The following is a 13,835-nucleotide window of genomic DNA, read 5'->3' as shown; positions in this document are numbered from 1 at the left end:
GTATGTTCACTTACTGTAGTTCAAAACAGAAGTCTGCAAGTCCTAGAGCTCCAACTCTAATCTGATTATGGTAGAAATCTGAATATAACTCCAAGCGTCTGAGTTTTGAATAGCTTAAATTAACTTCCAGCTAACAACAGTTACTGCTCTGAAAACTAATTGCTCAATGCTGATCAGTCAGATTGCTTGTGAAAATAGTTAGCCAAGCACAAGTAATAAATGAGAAAATCTGTCCCTTTGAGTCTTGTGTTCCCCAAGCTTATATGAATGAACCTTCCTCCCTGTAAACTCTCCTTCCTACAGCTTATAAGCAATTTCTCTGATTTTCCGCACTGTGGCATAACAGCAGTTTACACACCTCTCCATGAACACCACACAGTTTAACTGAGTTTCTTGTGCTGGTTTGTTGTATCAGTAGCGACCTAGGGGTTTTTACCCTCAGCATGGGCAGAAGGGGAAAAAGAGGGACTGCTGTCTGCCCAAAGTCCCCAGTCCTGTGGACGAAATACACCAGAAAAAGCAGGCATCCTGAGACCATCCCCACTTGTGCTGAAGGCTTGCCCCTGGTCTGTAAACTGGAATTTAATTTTTGGCTAGACAGGGCTCCCCTAGTGAGGCTTTAAAGGCTTGCAAATGCTGCTAGTATCTCATATGAAAACAAAGCAATGAGGGCTTGGCAAGGGGCACAGAGGAGATTTATAAGGTGTTGGTCATGACAAGAAACACTGTCAACAACCCATGCAGCCAAATACTGTCCTACTTATTTCTTACAGATGAAAACGCGGACAGTGCTTCTGAAATAACATCTCTGGCTGTTTCTGTCTCCTAGCTTATAAAGTGACTATTCCACAGAGTTTAAGCATGGCAAAGCAGCGTGGGCCATTTGCTCGGAGAGCTATCATGTCTTCAGAACAAAAGATAAAAGAGATAAATAGCTGAGTACAATATTGTACCTCAACAACCTAAAAGCCAATCTCAGAACTGAATGGAAGAATGGAGAGCTTTTATTTCTTGGTTTTTTTAAAGAATAAAGCTCAGCGATTTCCTTTAAAAGCTATTCAGCAAGCTCCCCTAAATCCTTTTACAACTTAATGTGAAATGCATCTGTTTCCATAAGAACAACAGTGGCACCATTCATCCTTTGTAGTCTGTCCTTTGTTGTGTTTTCTATCTATTCCTGTAGGGTTTTGCACTCTAGTATACCAAATGCAAAGCAAGAACTGATAACATTTTAGCCAGAGCATTTATTTATTAAGTTGATGCTGGAAAATCAGTTTGTTCCTGCTTGATGCCTGAATTGTGACAAATTAAATTATTATTCAAGGAATTTATAACGTAAACAAACTGCTTTGATACTGTCCCAATGTTTCTTGAATGTGGATTCCATATCCAGCTACAGATATCTGTCTGCTCCTAACCTCAAAGGTAGGTATAGTCTCTGTATGCATGTATATACACAAACTTCCTGCTGTTACTGAGATCCGAATGTACTGCAATGTATTCAGCCTGTGTATCTTAAATCAGTTCAACATCAGCTCAGCACTGCACCATTTTTTTAGAACCTGTGCATGGAGCTCTAAATATAATATTTATCTAAGACATGACCAAGTTGGTGGGTGAGACATTTTATCTGATGTACACTGTTTAACTGAATTTACATTCAGCAGACTGCAAGGCATATTAATTCTTAGAAAGATATATATTTAGAAAACCTTAGACAAATGGAGTCTAGACAGAGCAAGATGTGACACACTTTTATTAATGTCTTGCCTGTGGAAAAAGGTGACTTTGATTATTTGTACTCTCTGAACCCAGATTCTGAGTGCCTTGCTTGTAAATACAGGAATCTAAGTTTTAGCACCTTCAGCCCTTTTAACCTTCACCATCATCACCATTACGGAATTAAACAACCTACTACTGAACATTATAGTTAGCATGGCTAATGTTTTTAACCTATTTTCCCTCTCGTTGTCTCTTAATCAGGTAACAGACATTAAAGAAAAGCTAAAGCTCTCTAAAAAGTTCTGGTCAACATTACCCTACACAGTCTGCAAGGATGAGCAAGTGACAGCTGGTCCATCAATCGAGGAAGACTGCTGGAATGGCCACACCAAGGCAAGGTGAGGTGGACCCCTCTCCACCACACTCAGTCCATATCCCCATTTGGCCTGAAGCAACTATGAAACTAAGGGTATTTCACAAAACTGTCTGTAAGAGTGGAACAGAAATGGGGAGAACAAATAATTGTCCACTTGCAGCTTGTAGCTGAGATTACTTATTGTCAAAGTGCCATTAAAGCCGGAGTGTTAGTCAGGGTAAATGTGCACAGTGTGTCAGCATGTGAACACAGAAAATGTTCATTGGTTCAGCTCCAAAAGGATAATTTATACCGAGATTTCAAAGAGCTGTTTAGCTCCATTTAGCATCCCTGTGTTGAGACTGACAGCTTGTGAAGCAATTGCACTCTTGAGATATCATGCTGGGATGAAACAGAAATTGGAAATTCGGCTCTGTTTGTGATTGGCTGGCAAAGCTTAGGGCTATTTGCTGGGGAAAAAAGTAAGAAAATCCTGAAAAATAGCCAGCAGAGAATAAATGTAACACTCCTACTTTTGTAGAAGGTTTGACCTTATGTTACTTGATCAGAGATACTGTGATCATCCACCCTTGTTTGTGATGAGTTTTCTGTGGAGTTTACTTGGCTCTGGCTGTGGCAGGGCTGGAGCTGGCAGATGAGCACGTGTCTCCAAAGGTCCCCATGTGGATTCATCAACTGACAAAGGAGAGGATCTGATTATCCCTGCTGAGAGGGGAAGGAATTGATTCAAGGACCATGCCAGGGTCAGTCAGGCTCCAGGTCTGCAGTGGTAGCCTGCAGACAAGAGGACTGGAGAGGTTTGAGTGTCTGGTGAGCGCTGAATCGGGTGAGCAGTGATACTTCTTGGCACTCGGGAACTGGAATCTTTATTTTCCTTTTACCTGATGATATATATGAAGCCAGAATAAAAAAATCCATCAAAACCAAGGAAAAATAGTAAAAAAAAAAAAAAAAAAAAGGTGGGGGGAGAGTGAGACAAACACATAAAATATAAAAACTCAACAAAAATAAGACATCATTTTGCATGGAAGGGTGGATGGACAGATACATCCACTACATGGATAGATATGTTGTACCCACCCCATAATCTAATCATTTTTATAAGAGCATTCTTTACAGGGAGAGGTTTTGCACTGAATGCACACACTTTTTCCTAGCCTTACTACATAATGCTCAAAAGAATTCATTTTACAGACGAGAGCAGAAGGATGTTTGGGATGCTGCCAGCCCATTTAAACCCACTTTGACATGCACGTGAACAAATCTGTCCAAAGGCGCAAGTCACTGCTCAGTTCCCAAGTCTCAGATCCAGGGAAAGCCCCTGGGGGCTCTTGAGAAAGACAGCTAGGAGGAGCATCTGGCTGTTACAGGACTCATCATGAAGGAACAGTGTGAAGAGAGAAATAAAAAACTGGTTTTATCTTCCTCTATTGTATCTCTTTTTGTCATTGGGCTTTGTAAGATATGACCTCAGGCCAGTGTGCTGCAGCAGTTAAACAGAATTTCCAGGCCTCCTAGCTGGATGCCATGAGACACATCAGGATGCATGCATTAATAAGAGATATATGCTTTCTACAAAAGAGCTATCAAACATGCTAATATCCCTGTTGGTTTCTATGACCAGCACTAGTGTCTGTACCACGTCTGGCTGATACTTTTCAGCTCTCTTCTTCTCCAGCACTGAAGGGTCTGGCACAACTTCCACATTTGTTAGGAGTTATGGAGGTGCATTTAGTTTTTCACCCTCCTTTTGCAGTATTTATCTTAAGAGAAACCTGGTTATTTTCATGATGTCTTCTCAGATTAATGTTCTGGAGCCACTAAGAAAATCTATCCTCTGCCGATAATCTCCTTGATTAACACAGACATTTCACTGGATGTGGAATCACAGCTTCAAAGCATAACTTAAAAATACAGTTTCAGCCAGCCCAGCCTCTGCTCCTCTGTCCAGTTTCTGTTTCATATCCATTCACAGAAGCAATGTATAGTCATAGTCTTACTAACAGAATTCAATTAATTCTTCAGGTAGAGAGAATAGTAATAAATCAGAAGATACCATAGAATGCCATGGCATGTCTATGAAATAATATTGAAAATATTATTGAAAATATTATTGAAAATAACTTGCTTTAGATGTAAAATCACCTCTTGGCTGGTGAACAAGGACATTTACTGTAGCATAAAGAAAAACTGCTAATATTCCTTTCATCATATTGATTAGTATCTGGTATCAAATGCTAGTTCACAAGAACAAGGGTGGCAAAAGCCTGTCCAATATGCATATATCTAATTGTGTCCACTGTGTCACCTCTCATAAGCACCCCTGTGCTATACGAGGAGCTGCATTTTGAATTCCAGAGAATATGACAACAACCCATGATAGAAAACATGAAATTTAGCTATCTCCTGTTTTCCTAGGCATTAATACTGCAAGTAGGAAGACAACATGGTGTTGGCTACTGTTGGGAAAGCAGATTGTTGCTGGGTTTTGATCAGATCCTGTGGTGGTATAAGGAATTAGAAACTTTGAATTGCCACACAGGCATTGTGCTTCATGTTTCATTTTACACATCACCTTTTGATGCTGCTTTTACAGGGGAAAAGAGTTACAAACCTAAGGTCACAGAAAATGAAAGCTAGGCTTTCTCCTGAGAGATTCATTACACCAAGGCCACTTGTGGTTATTACACTCCCCAGATATCACTTTGCTGCCATGATTAATATACAGTGACAACAGGTTGCCAAATGAAGGTTGCCAATTTGGAAATAATCACGGGGTAACAGAGTCATCCATTCTCTGGAAGGTGTTCTGGAAGGGTGCGCTTGGCTCATTGCTGATCTTGTACAAAGAATGGTTTTAATCAGGTTATGTCAGGTAGAAGTGCTGTGGAAATGGGAAAACATTTATTAGCTGAATGAATCGGGTTTTTTGAAAAATCCACATAAAAAAGTAACAGCTACTTTAGACAAAATGTCTTTTAGAGAAACGCCCAACAGAATTTGCCATCATATCTGTATTCACAAAAGAACGTAATTTTATGTTTAAAGAATTAATGTCTTCTGTCAGATATACAGAGACACATTTTTTAAAGATATTTAGGTTCTAAAAAACATCATTAAGATCAAACCTTAAAAGTTTAGCTCTTTCTCTATACATGGATAAATTCTTAACAACAGCTGATAACCTCTTCACTAATAGACATTCACCGGGAATTAAGGAATTTTCCCAAGAATGATGGAAATCAGGCTTTAGGACTTGAACCAAATACAACATATTTGGTTGAATGAGTGACTATTACTAAAGTGAGAACAGTAATCAAATCTGCAACCACTCTGGTCAGGAGAAGAACCTCAAATTGTTCCAACTCAGCCAACTCTTTTCAATCAATCCATCTGAGAGATTGTGCGCATGCGCTATCATCCTGGTGCTTTTGCTCACCAGGACTATAGATTTATTAATATGTCTTAGCTCTGGAAGTCTGTAATCTGTGGAAGAGATGAGATGTGCATTCTGTTCCATGAGGAACCTATTACTCCTCCGAGTACAATGAAGAAGAAATGGAATTATATATGAGACAGAAATTATAAACAGATAAAAGAATAGAGAAAGGAATAAAAGGAAAATTTAAAACTGTAATTTTCAACATCTAGCTCAAAACTACAAGGTATTTCACTGAGATTAACGCAGAATAGAGTCTCAGCTGGCCTGAAATTTTCTTCTTTTCCTGCCACATGTATGGGAGTGCCTACTTCCCTGGCAGAGAGCCTTTAATTCCTGGTGAAATTCAGGTGGGAAGAAAGACCCACCAGATCAGTGCCTGCTCTTGAAAAGTTGCTTGTTACTGACCAACGAGCTTGCAGTGAGAATCAGTTGAATGTTCTTTACAAGAAAGTAGGCAAAGATAACAATTTAGCACCATTAGTGAGAGTGTGAATAAACCAGTTCTTGGTAAGTGTGAAAACTGTCAATTCTTAATTGATGGCTCTAGCTTGTTTTTACATCTTCTTCCTTCCAACAAACTGACAGTTGAACCGTTTTCTCCCTTGTATCTCCTCAAGCTTTTCTCCAAGATGGAGAAAAATATAAAACCCAAACTGAAAATATCCTGTGGGAATTACATCCTGAGCAAACAGAATCGGATCAGGTGATCTAGTTAGCCAAACAAGCCAATTTTCCACTGCACTTATCTTTCTGGACCAGATGTGACTGCCTACTCCCTGCCCAACCTGAGTAAGCCTGTGCTGTATATTGTACTGTATTGCCTACAATTCTATGCACCTGGAAAAACTCCAGTACTGCCTAGGTGGGATGCTCCAGTTGTACTGTAAGCAGCTGCTGTGGCAGCAAAATATAAAGAATGCTGCACTTTAAGGCAGATGTCTTTTAAAAAACAGAAGATTTCTTCTCTGGTTTTGGGTTGGGGGGTTTTTTGGGGGGTAGCCCTTATATAAGTGACCTGATTCATCAATCATTTCTAGACTTGAAAAGGAAGCAGACACCCTGGAACATTAGATGGATATTAAAAAAAAATGGTTTTAAATAGGCTTTGTGGTACTTGGCTATGATGTGCCAAAAGACATCTTTGTTGTGTCTGCTGAGACAAGCAAGAACTATGGAAAGGCTAAGAGGAACAGAAGCATTAATATTTTAGAAAACAATGTAAATTACACTAAAATCTGACATAGCTGAGCAAGGAGCAAGCAGCAGAAAACAAACGCTATTGTTCAGCTTCTCTATACTCAGAGGGCTAAGAAAGCAAGCTAGGGTTTTTTTGGTTTTTTTGCTAGGATGATGCAAATAACAGGCACTGATTCAGGTTGGCGCTTCTTTTCATTTATAATGGGCATACAGTTTTTGTAGTGGCCAGGCCTACAAAGAGATCATTAACAAGAGCAGAAGCAGCAGCAAAGCTTAAAATTCACAGGGGTGTCTCCTCTTACAGAACTGCAGCAAAAGCAGATGTGTCCAACAACTTTCCCCAGCCAGCAACAAATCTTCTGTCAAAAACTGGTCCCAAGACATGGCTTCCAATTCAGTGTGACTTAACCCTACCCTACACACATCAAATGCTCTTGTCAGAACATGTGCTGGCTGGCTCTCAGAGGCTGTTGCTCACGGAACACCTTGGGCTGCATGTTCTCATATCTCTACCAGTCCCTTAAAGAAAGGAAAACAGTTCAAAATATTTACATCCAATATTGGCTTTTCTGTCTTTTTTTCCCCTGAGGGAGCAGGTGAAATAATGAAGGCAGAATCCAGCTTCACATTCAGACACAGAAATTCATGCACTTAAGTACTGGTGAGACAACAAGGAGTTATTTGTGTTGCCCAAGCAAGAGCAGTGTCATTTGAGACTCTCCAGCATGTCTGAGGGGAGTATGACACAGGATACTACCTCCCATCTGGACCAGAGGCTGGGCTAGAACTGCTCGAGTATTTTAATAATCACCGATATCAATGTGCCTGAAGAGAGCCCAAATATCCTCTCAGTGTAGTCAACAAGGCAGTTTTCCACTGCCTAAACACACTTATCTACTGCTATGTGAGATGGTCTAAATAGTCAAGACACCTTAATGGAACCGGAAAATAAGACACTGGACCTACGGGATATTTAAACCTTACTGGAGCGGTAGCAGGACACCAAGCAGCATACACCCTGGTAGCTAAAGTGGTACTCAAGACTCCTTTCAGCTACTGAAAGAGAGATACCTAATATCATCTTAGATGCCCCAAATGTCCAAGACTTTCCCCTCAAGCCTGTAGATATGATGCTGAAAGCCGCACCTCTCAGGGCTAGTAATGAGAAGAAGTGGAATAACTAAAAGCATTCAAATGGCACCAGATGTGTATGTTTGCGCAACTAAATCCCAGCAGATGAAATCTAATGAACAGTCATCTGGCCAAACGCACATGAGACTCCAACAGCTGTCCCCACTCCACTGACAAATAAACTCCTGACTAGTTTTGACTAGATCTTGTGTTGACTAGATCTGATGAAGGTGGGACTCTGCTCATATGCAGACACTTGCATTTAGACATACAAGTTTTGGTATTTATATAAACCTAAAGAAGAATCTTCGGCCTCTATGCTCTAGAGAGGCTCATTCCAAGAGGCTCATTCTCCTGGAAATTTAAGTATCCACCTAACCTTTAGGCAATCATGAGGTAATGGATTTCTTTTGACTCACATCAGTATGGCTCCCTTGCACATCTGCGTGAGGTTCACTGTACCATTCTCCTTCCATGCCAGGAATGCTCTGAGGATCACCAGATCCTGAGGCAGATACTGCGGGGGGTGTAACAGTCTGACTGGATCACTTCCTACAACTGAATGGGCTAGTCCAAATAAAGTTAGATGGTCTTCAGAAGGACGTCATATTCTGCACTGATTACAGTGCGGAATATGACCCTCGATAAAAAGCACACACCAGAGCACTCTAATTGTTTTAAATCTCCAAACTAACTCATAATGTCTCCGTATGAAAAGTTCACTAAGAAGTCAGTACATTCTTCTTTTATTATTGATGATAAGACAGGATGAATCAAACATAAATCAGTCAAAGAAAGCCTCTGAACTGCTGTTCAGAGCTAGCCATAGCTTTTCGTGGGTGGATTGCAGTAAAGAGCAGCTAACCCTTCATAAACAAGGAAAGCAATCCACATGAACACTCAGTGATTTCTAATCACTTCTGACTGCTAACAGCTATGGCTATTGTCATGGACAAGATACAGGGCAAGGTGGACATCCTCTCTGAGCCAGTAGGGCAATACTTACATTTTTACCTTTTTTAATCAACTGCACCTTGATATCATTGATTTATTTCTAGGCTGAGTAATTTATCTGCAGTAGCCATTTCATTTGTAGAGACGTGTGACAGATGGAGGTGCTGTTCCTTTGCAGCCCAGAGCTTCCCTGCATGCCAAGGTCTCCATCCTGCTGCCTCCAGGCAGCTCTGCAGAATTGTTTCCAATTTCTATCTTTGCTGATTCATAACACTCTGGTCTGCAGTCCTCAGTACTAGGGGAGGTGGATCTGTATTCTCACTGTAGCTAAGCCTGTACCACAGGAGTCTGGATGGGATGCCTACAGCATTATTAGTTCTCATTATGGTACTAATGAAACAATGGGACATGCAGTTTAAGGCTGGGTATTTTTGGCAGTCATGTTTTGTCCTTATATGTTCACACTCCCTAGGATTATTCTCATGTAAGCTTTCAAAGGCCACTGATGACAAATGAGTCTCATCTTGCAAAGCCAGGACCTATTACAGCAAGACTAAACCCTGCCCTGGTGCAGCAAAGCAGTCATCACTTTGTGAACCTCCAGAAGCAATACAAAACTTATTTTCCTTTAACCATGACTTCAGCAGAGAAAGTCCTTTATTTTCCCTTACTTTCACAGCTATTTTTAAAGGATATATTTGTTTTCCAGACCAATATGAGCATAACACTAGCGCTAACGCCAAATTTGAATACTGACAGAGAATTGGGCTGGCACAAGTGTGAGTGAAGTGAAATATTCTTAAACTATATTTGGTACCACACATCATGAAAGTTTGCTATTAGTAGGTTAGACTGTGATATCATTACTGCCTGAGCACATACCCACAGAAGGAGTCCCACAAACATCAGTGGGATAGCCTGGTATGCAAACTAGTTACAAAATAGATCATATCCTGATAAAGAACATGAAGGAAGGGTAGATCTGCCCCAAATCCCTTGCAGTCTAAATATAGGGCTAAGATAGTAGGTATTTAAAGACAGATGAAAGACAGCACAGAAGCAGTGATACCATCTTTTCTCAGGACACCATGCCAGCACAGAGAAATAATGTCAGCCCTTTATCAGCCTAGCAGCTGTAAAATGCACAGATACATTTTAACAGAGATTCAAAGCAGGAAAAAGGGCAGCTTTGCAGATGCTTAAAAGGAGAGTTTCCTGAGGACAAAGAGCAGCAGGAGACAAATTGTATGTATTTAACAAAAGATGATAAAGACTTTTACCATAGGATGATTGGAGGAATGGGCTGATTTTTGCAGGGGAGAGATACCTGCAAATGCACACTTGATGCCTGTGAACAGCCTTAGACTGCATTTGCCAAGGTCAGAGAAGGGAATGATGCAGTAATCAAGAAATGATAAGCTAAAAGCCTGAATAAAAAAATTCAGATGCGTAGATAGATAGGAAATGCCATACCTTTAATATGTTGCATACAAAGCACATGTGAGATGCAAGTATAACCTATTTGTAAGGAATAAGGACGAAATCAAAGAAAATACTGGGGTTTGGTAAACTTACAACACAGACTGGAAATGTTGTTCACGATGGTCAAAAAACGAAGAACTGAACGAGAAAATTGATTGCTTCTTTTAAACAAGGAGAGTCATAATGCCCCAAGATAGCCTTCTAAACTATCTCAGAACAACAAATATGCTAAACATAACAAAGGAGTTCATATTTTTTAAGCAGAACAAAATAAAAACAGAAGAATGCACTGTTAGATGCTTAATATAGTGTGCAACCGTTCATATCAGTAGACGATCTGAACATGCAGTGACTTACTGCTGGCTGGTGAACTTCTTCCATAGTTCACAGAGCCAGTACCTTTGCTGTGGACTATGTGCAGGGTTAGGAGGTCGGAGAGCTTAAATCCTTCTGCTCTCCATGCGGCTGAGGTACTAAAAAGATCCTTTAGAGTCTATGAAATTAAAAAATGTGGTTTTGAAGTGGTTTTGCTGGATCTGTGTAAGAACTGTGTAATCATGATCAGTGTCAAAGTGCTTAGCACAGCATTTACTGTGCAGTGCTGTATTTCTGAAACTTAATGCATTTTAAACTATTCATTCATCCTGCTATATAGATACTTGCCTGAGATTATGAATGATGGCTTGACCAACCAGATCAACAATCCAGAAGTAGATGTGGACATCACAAGGCCAGACACCTTCATTCGACAACAAATCATGGCCTTACGTGTCATGACTAACAAACTGAAGAACGCGTATAATGGAAATGATGTCAACTTCCAGGATACAAGTAAGAAACCATTAACTGTCATTAAATAAGTATATTTTTGGAACACATTTATACATTGGTTTTGTTGCAATGGCTTTCTTTGGTCTTTGTGCTCTGTGCTGTTGACAACATAAAAAAATTATTCTTCTGTCCCATGAAATTGCAATTATATATTTGTTTCTTTTGCTTCTCTTGCTTATCTGCATGTCAAATGCAGTCCACTACTTTTTAGGAAGAGCTCTTAAGCACCTAATCAAGTCATGGTGGCTTTCATTTGGATGCTTTACTGAATGAAAGTTAGCACCACCAAAACTTTCCTATTTCTAAGGTGTTCATCCCCACTGGGTGGAACGGGAACAGAGAAAAGGAATGAACCCTGTTACCCATGGCCCTCATGTTATTTCCCTCACTCCTTTGTGCCAGGTGACGAAACAAGCGGCTCGGGCAGTGGAAGTGGCTGTACAGACGACATATGCCCCACCGAGTTTGATTTCATCACTACTGAAGCACCACCAGTTGACTCCGACAGGAGGGAGGTGGAGGCTTCAGCCACACAGCCTGGCTGCTCACTGCAGACATTGTTTGTCATCTTCATCACTCTTGTACTACAGAGACAGTGGAGATAATCCTGGATCTGGTCAGAGAAACTGTCTTTTAGCTACAGAAACAGCCAACTTTCTTCTTTTCTTATACTCTTGGACAATGGACCATGCCACAAACATTTGCAGTTTTCTACAAGAAGAGAGCAGTACTGCAACCTGCTTCCCTTTTTTGTTTTCCCAAAGAGTACCAGGTGCCAGACTGAACTGCTTCCTGCTTTTTTTCAGATATCTCTGAAGACTCTATCCACTCTTGAGAGAATTCTTTCTCAACCCTTTATTACAGACTTTCTGAGCTTCATTTCCTTTTATGCTGCATAAGTGAAAAAGGATCTTACAGTGGGTGTTTTTCCCTAACAAGAAAAAAGAGGGGGGAAGAAACCAAGAAAACAGTTTTCTTTCTGAATCAGGCCTGACTCAAGGCTGCTGCATTTCAACAGAATATCAACAAAACAAAAAAAGAAACAAAAAAAAAAAAGCAACCGTTCTTCACTGACAGCCAGATTTCCTTTAAGAACTTCCGTAGGATGATTCAGGTCATCAGAATGCTCATTGCTCTAAGGAGGAAGTCTGGATTTTTTTTCCAACACAAAAGTATGTCTCAGCAGTGAATGTCTTGCACTCCATCTGCCAACCACATCAGATTGGTATGAAGGTAGAGAAGCTGAAAAACAAGTTTATCTTTTAGTATGATAGTAACTCTACTAGGTTCAGAATATCATGTTACAGTTGTTTAGGACTTAAATCTTAATGCCCAGTAAAAACTTGAATAGTAGCATGATTTCACCTAGCTTCTTTTAGTATTTATCCATGTTATACATTTGGCACCATTTTCCACTTAGCTCACCATAAGCCATGGTGGTAATGCTAAACGATGCTCCTGACAAACCTTCCCTCAAGAGTTCGGACAGAAAATAATCTCTTGTGATATAATCTCTTTCTTTTTGTCACTGTTCTGACATTGATTAGGACTTTCTGCTACTACGTTCATTATCCTACCAAGACAGAAATTCTCTAACGGACTAACAGCAACTGGATCAATAGTGTGTTTCACACCTAGCTACATCTTTCATACCAGTTAATTTCAATGTCACAAGGATTTCTTCTACAAAATTTCAGAACAAATATATAGTACTGACATGGAGATTTCTTTTACTTTTTTAGTCTTAGTATGATCATCTATTTTTATATATATAAATATATATGAATCACAGATTTTAACTTCTTAATTACAAGCTCAGGGTTGACACCTCTTTGTAAGAAAAAAATGTTTGGTCAACCAGCTCTTCTTTTTTTGTGCTGCTCTGAAAAGTAACCCTTTAGTGACTGGTGAGCATGAAAAACAAAGAAGAGAACTTTTTACATATCTAGTTGTCCATTTATTAACAGGTTTGCAGGGTGGGGGAGAAAAACTCTCTCATAATGTGTGTATATGGGGGGGACGTGAGTTTGCGTGATAGGCCTAGAGAAGGACACAGTTGTTATTTGGATGGCAATTGTACTCTCCGATTCTTCAAGGATACATTGCTTTAATAATCATTGCCTAAATAACTATGGTCCTGGATAGAGTTTCCCTGATTTGCATCTGGTCATAAGACCCAAGATGAAAGCTGGACAACTGAGTATCAAGAATTAGACATCAAAACCTTCCATCAGCCACAAACAAAGGGCTTCTGGGAAAATCCTGCATGGTGTTGAAATGATTTGCCAGAAATTTGTTTCCTGATTCTTATATTGACTCTGGAAATGGCATAGACAAATTGTGGTAACATTATAAAGCCAGCCAACCACATTACAATTTAACAGCAGAGCAGGTAGATCATATCCATTGCAATCTTATTTTCTTGTCAAATTATAATTAGCTATTGATTTAGGCATGAAATTAAAATAGAAAATACACAGCACATTAGGATAAAGTATATTGAAGCACTTTTGCTACAAAGTATTTGCAGACTGTCTATATACTATGTCTAATAACAAAAAACATAGTTTTTGAGCCACTTGTATTCATTCTTTTTTCCCATTTGTTTGTTTACTTCAAAGTATAATGATCTATTCTTTTGGGCACAGCTTAGCGTGCAGGGCACAACCAGACTAGTCACTGGCTGGGTGTTCAGACCAC

General features: G+C 39.8%; 1 protein-coding gene across 1 annotated transcript in view; it reads left to right on the top strand.

Moving 5' to 3' along the window:
* GPC6 (glypican 6) overlaps window positions 1–12,852 on the top strand; it is a 737,424-nt gene extending 724,572 nt beyond the window's left edge. The window contains exons 7-9 of the mRNA XM_030476383.1: window positions 1,984–2,120; window positions 10,960–11,135; window positions 11,538–12,852. Of these exons, the coding sequence (XP_030332243.1) occupies window positions 1,984–2,120; window positions 10,960–11,135; window positions 11,538–11,740 (516 nt within the window). The 3' untranslated portion in view covers window positions 11,741–12,852. The remainder of the gene's footprint in view (window positions 1–1,983; window positions 2,121–10,959; window positions 11,136–11,537) is intronic.
* Window positions 12,853–13,835: the final 983 nt, after the last annotated feature.

This window comes from Strigops habroptila, chromosome 2 (assembly GCF_004027225.2).
Source record: "Strigops habroptila isolate Jane chromosome 2, bStrHab1.2.pri, whole genome shotgun sequence".
Taxonomy (NCBI): Eukaryota; Metazoa; Chordata; class Aves; order Psittaciformes; family Psittacidae; genus Strigops; species Strigops habroptila.
This window is presented reverse-complemented; position numbering and strand designations above follow the sequence as displayed.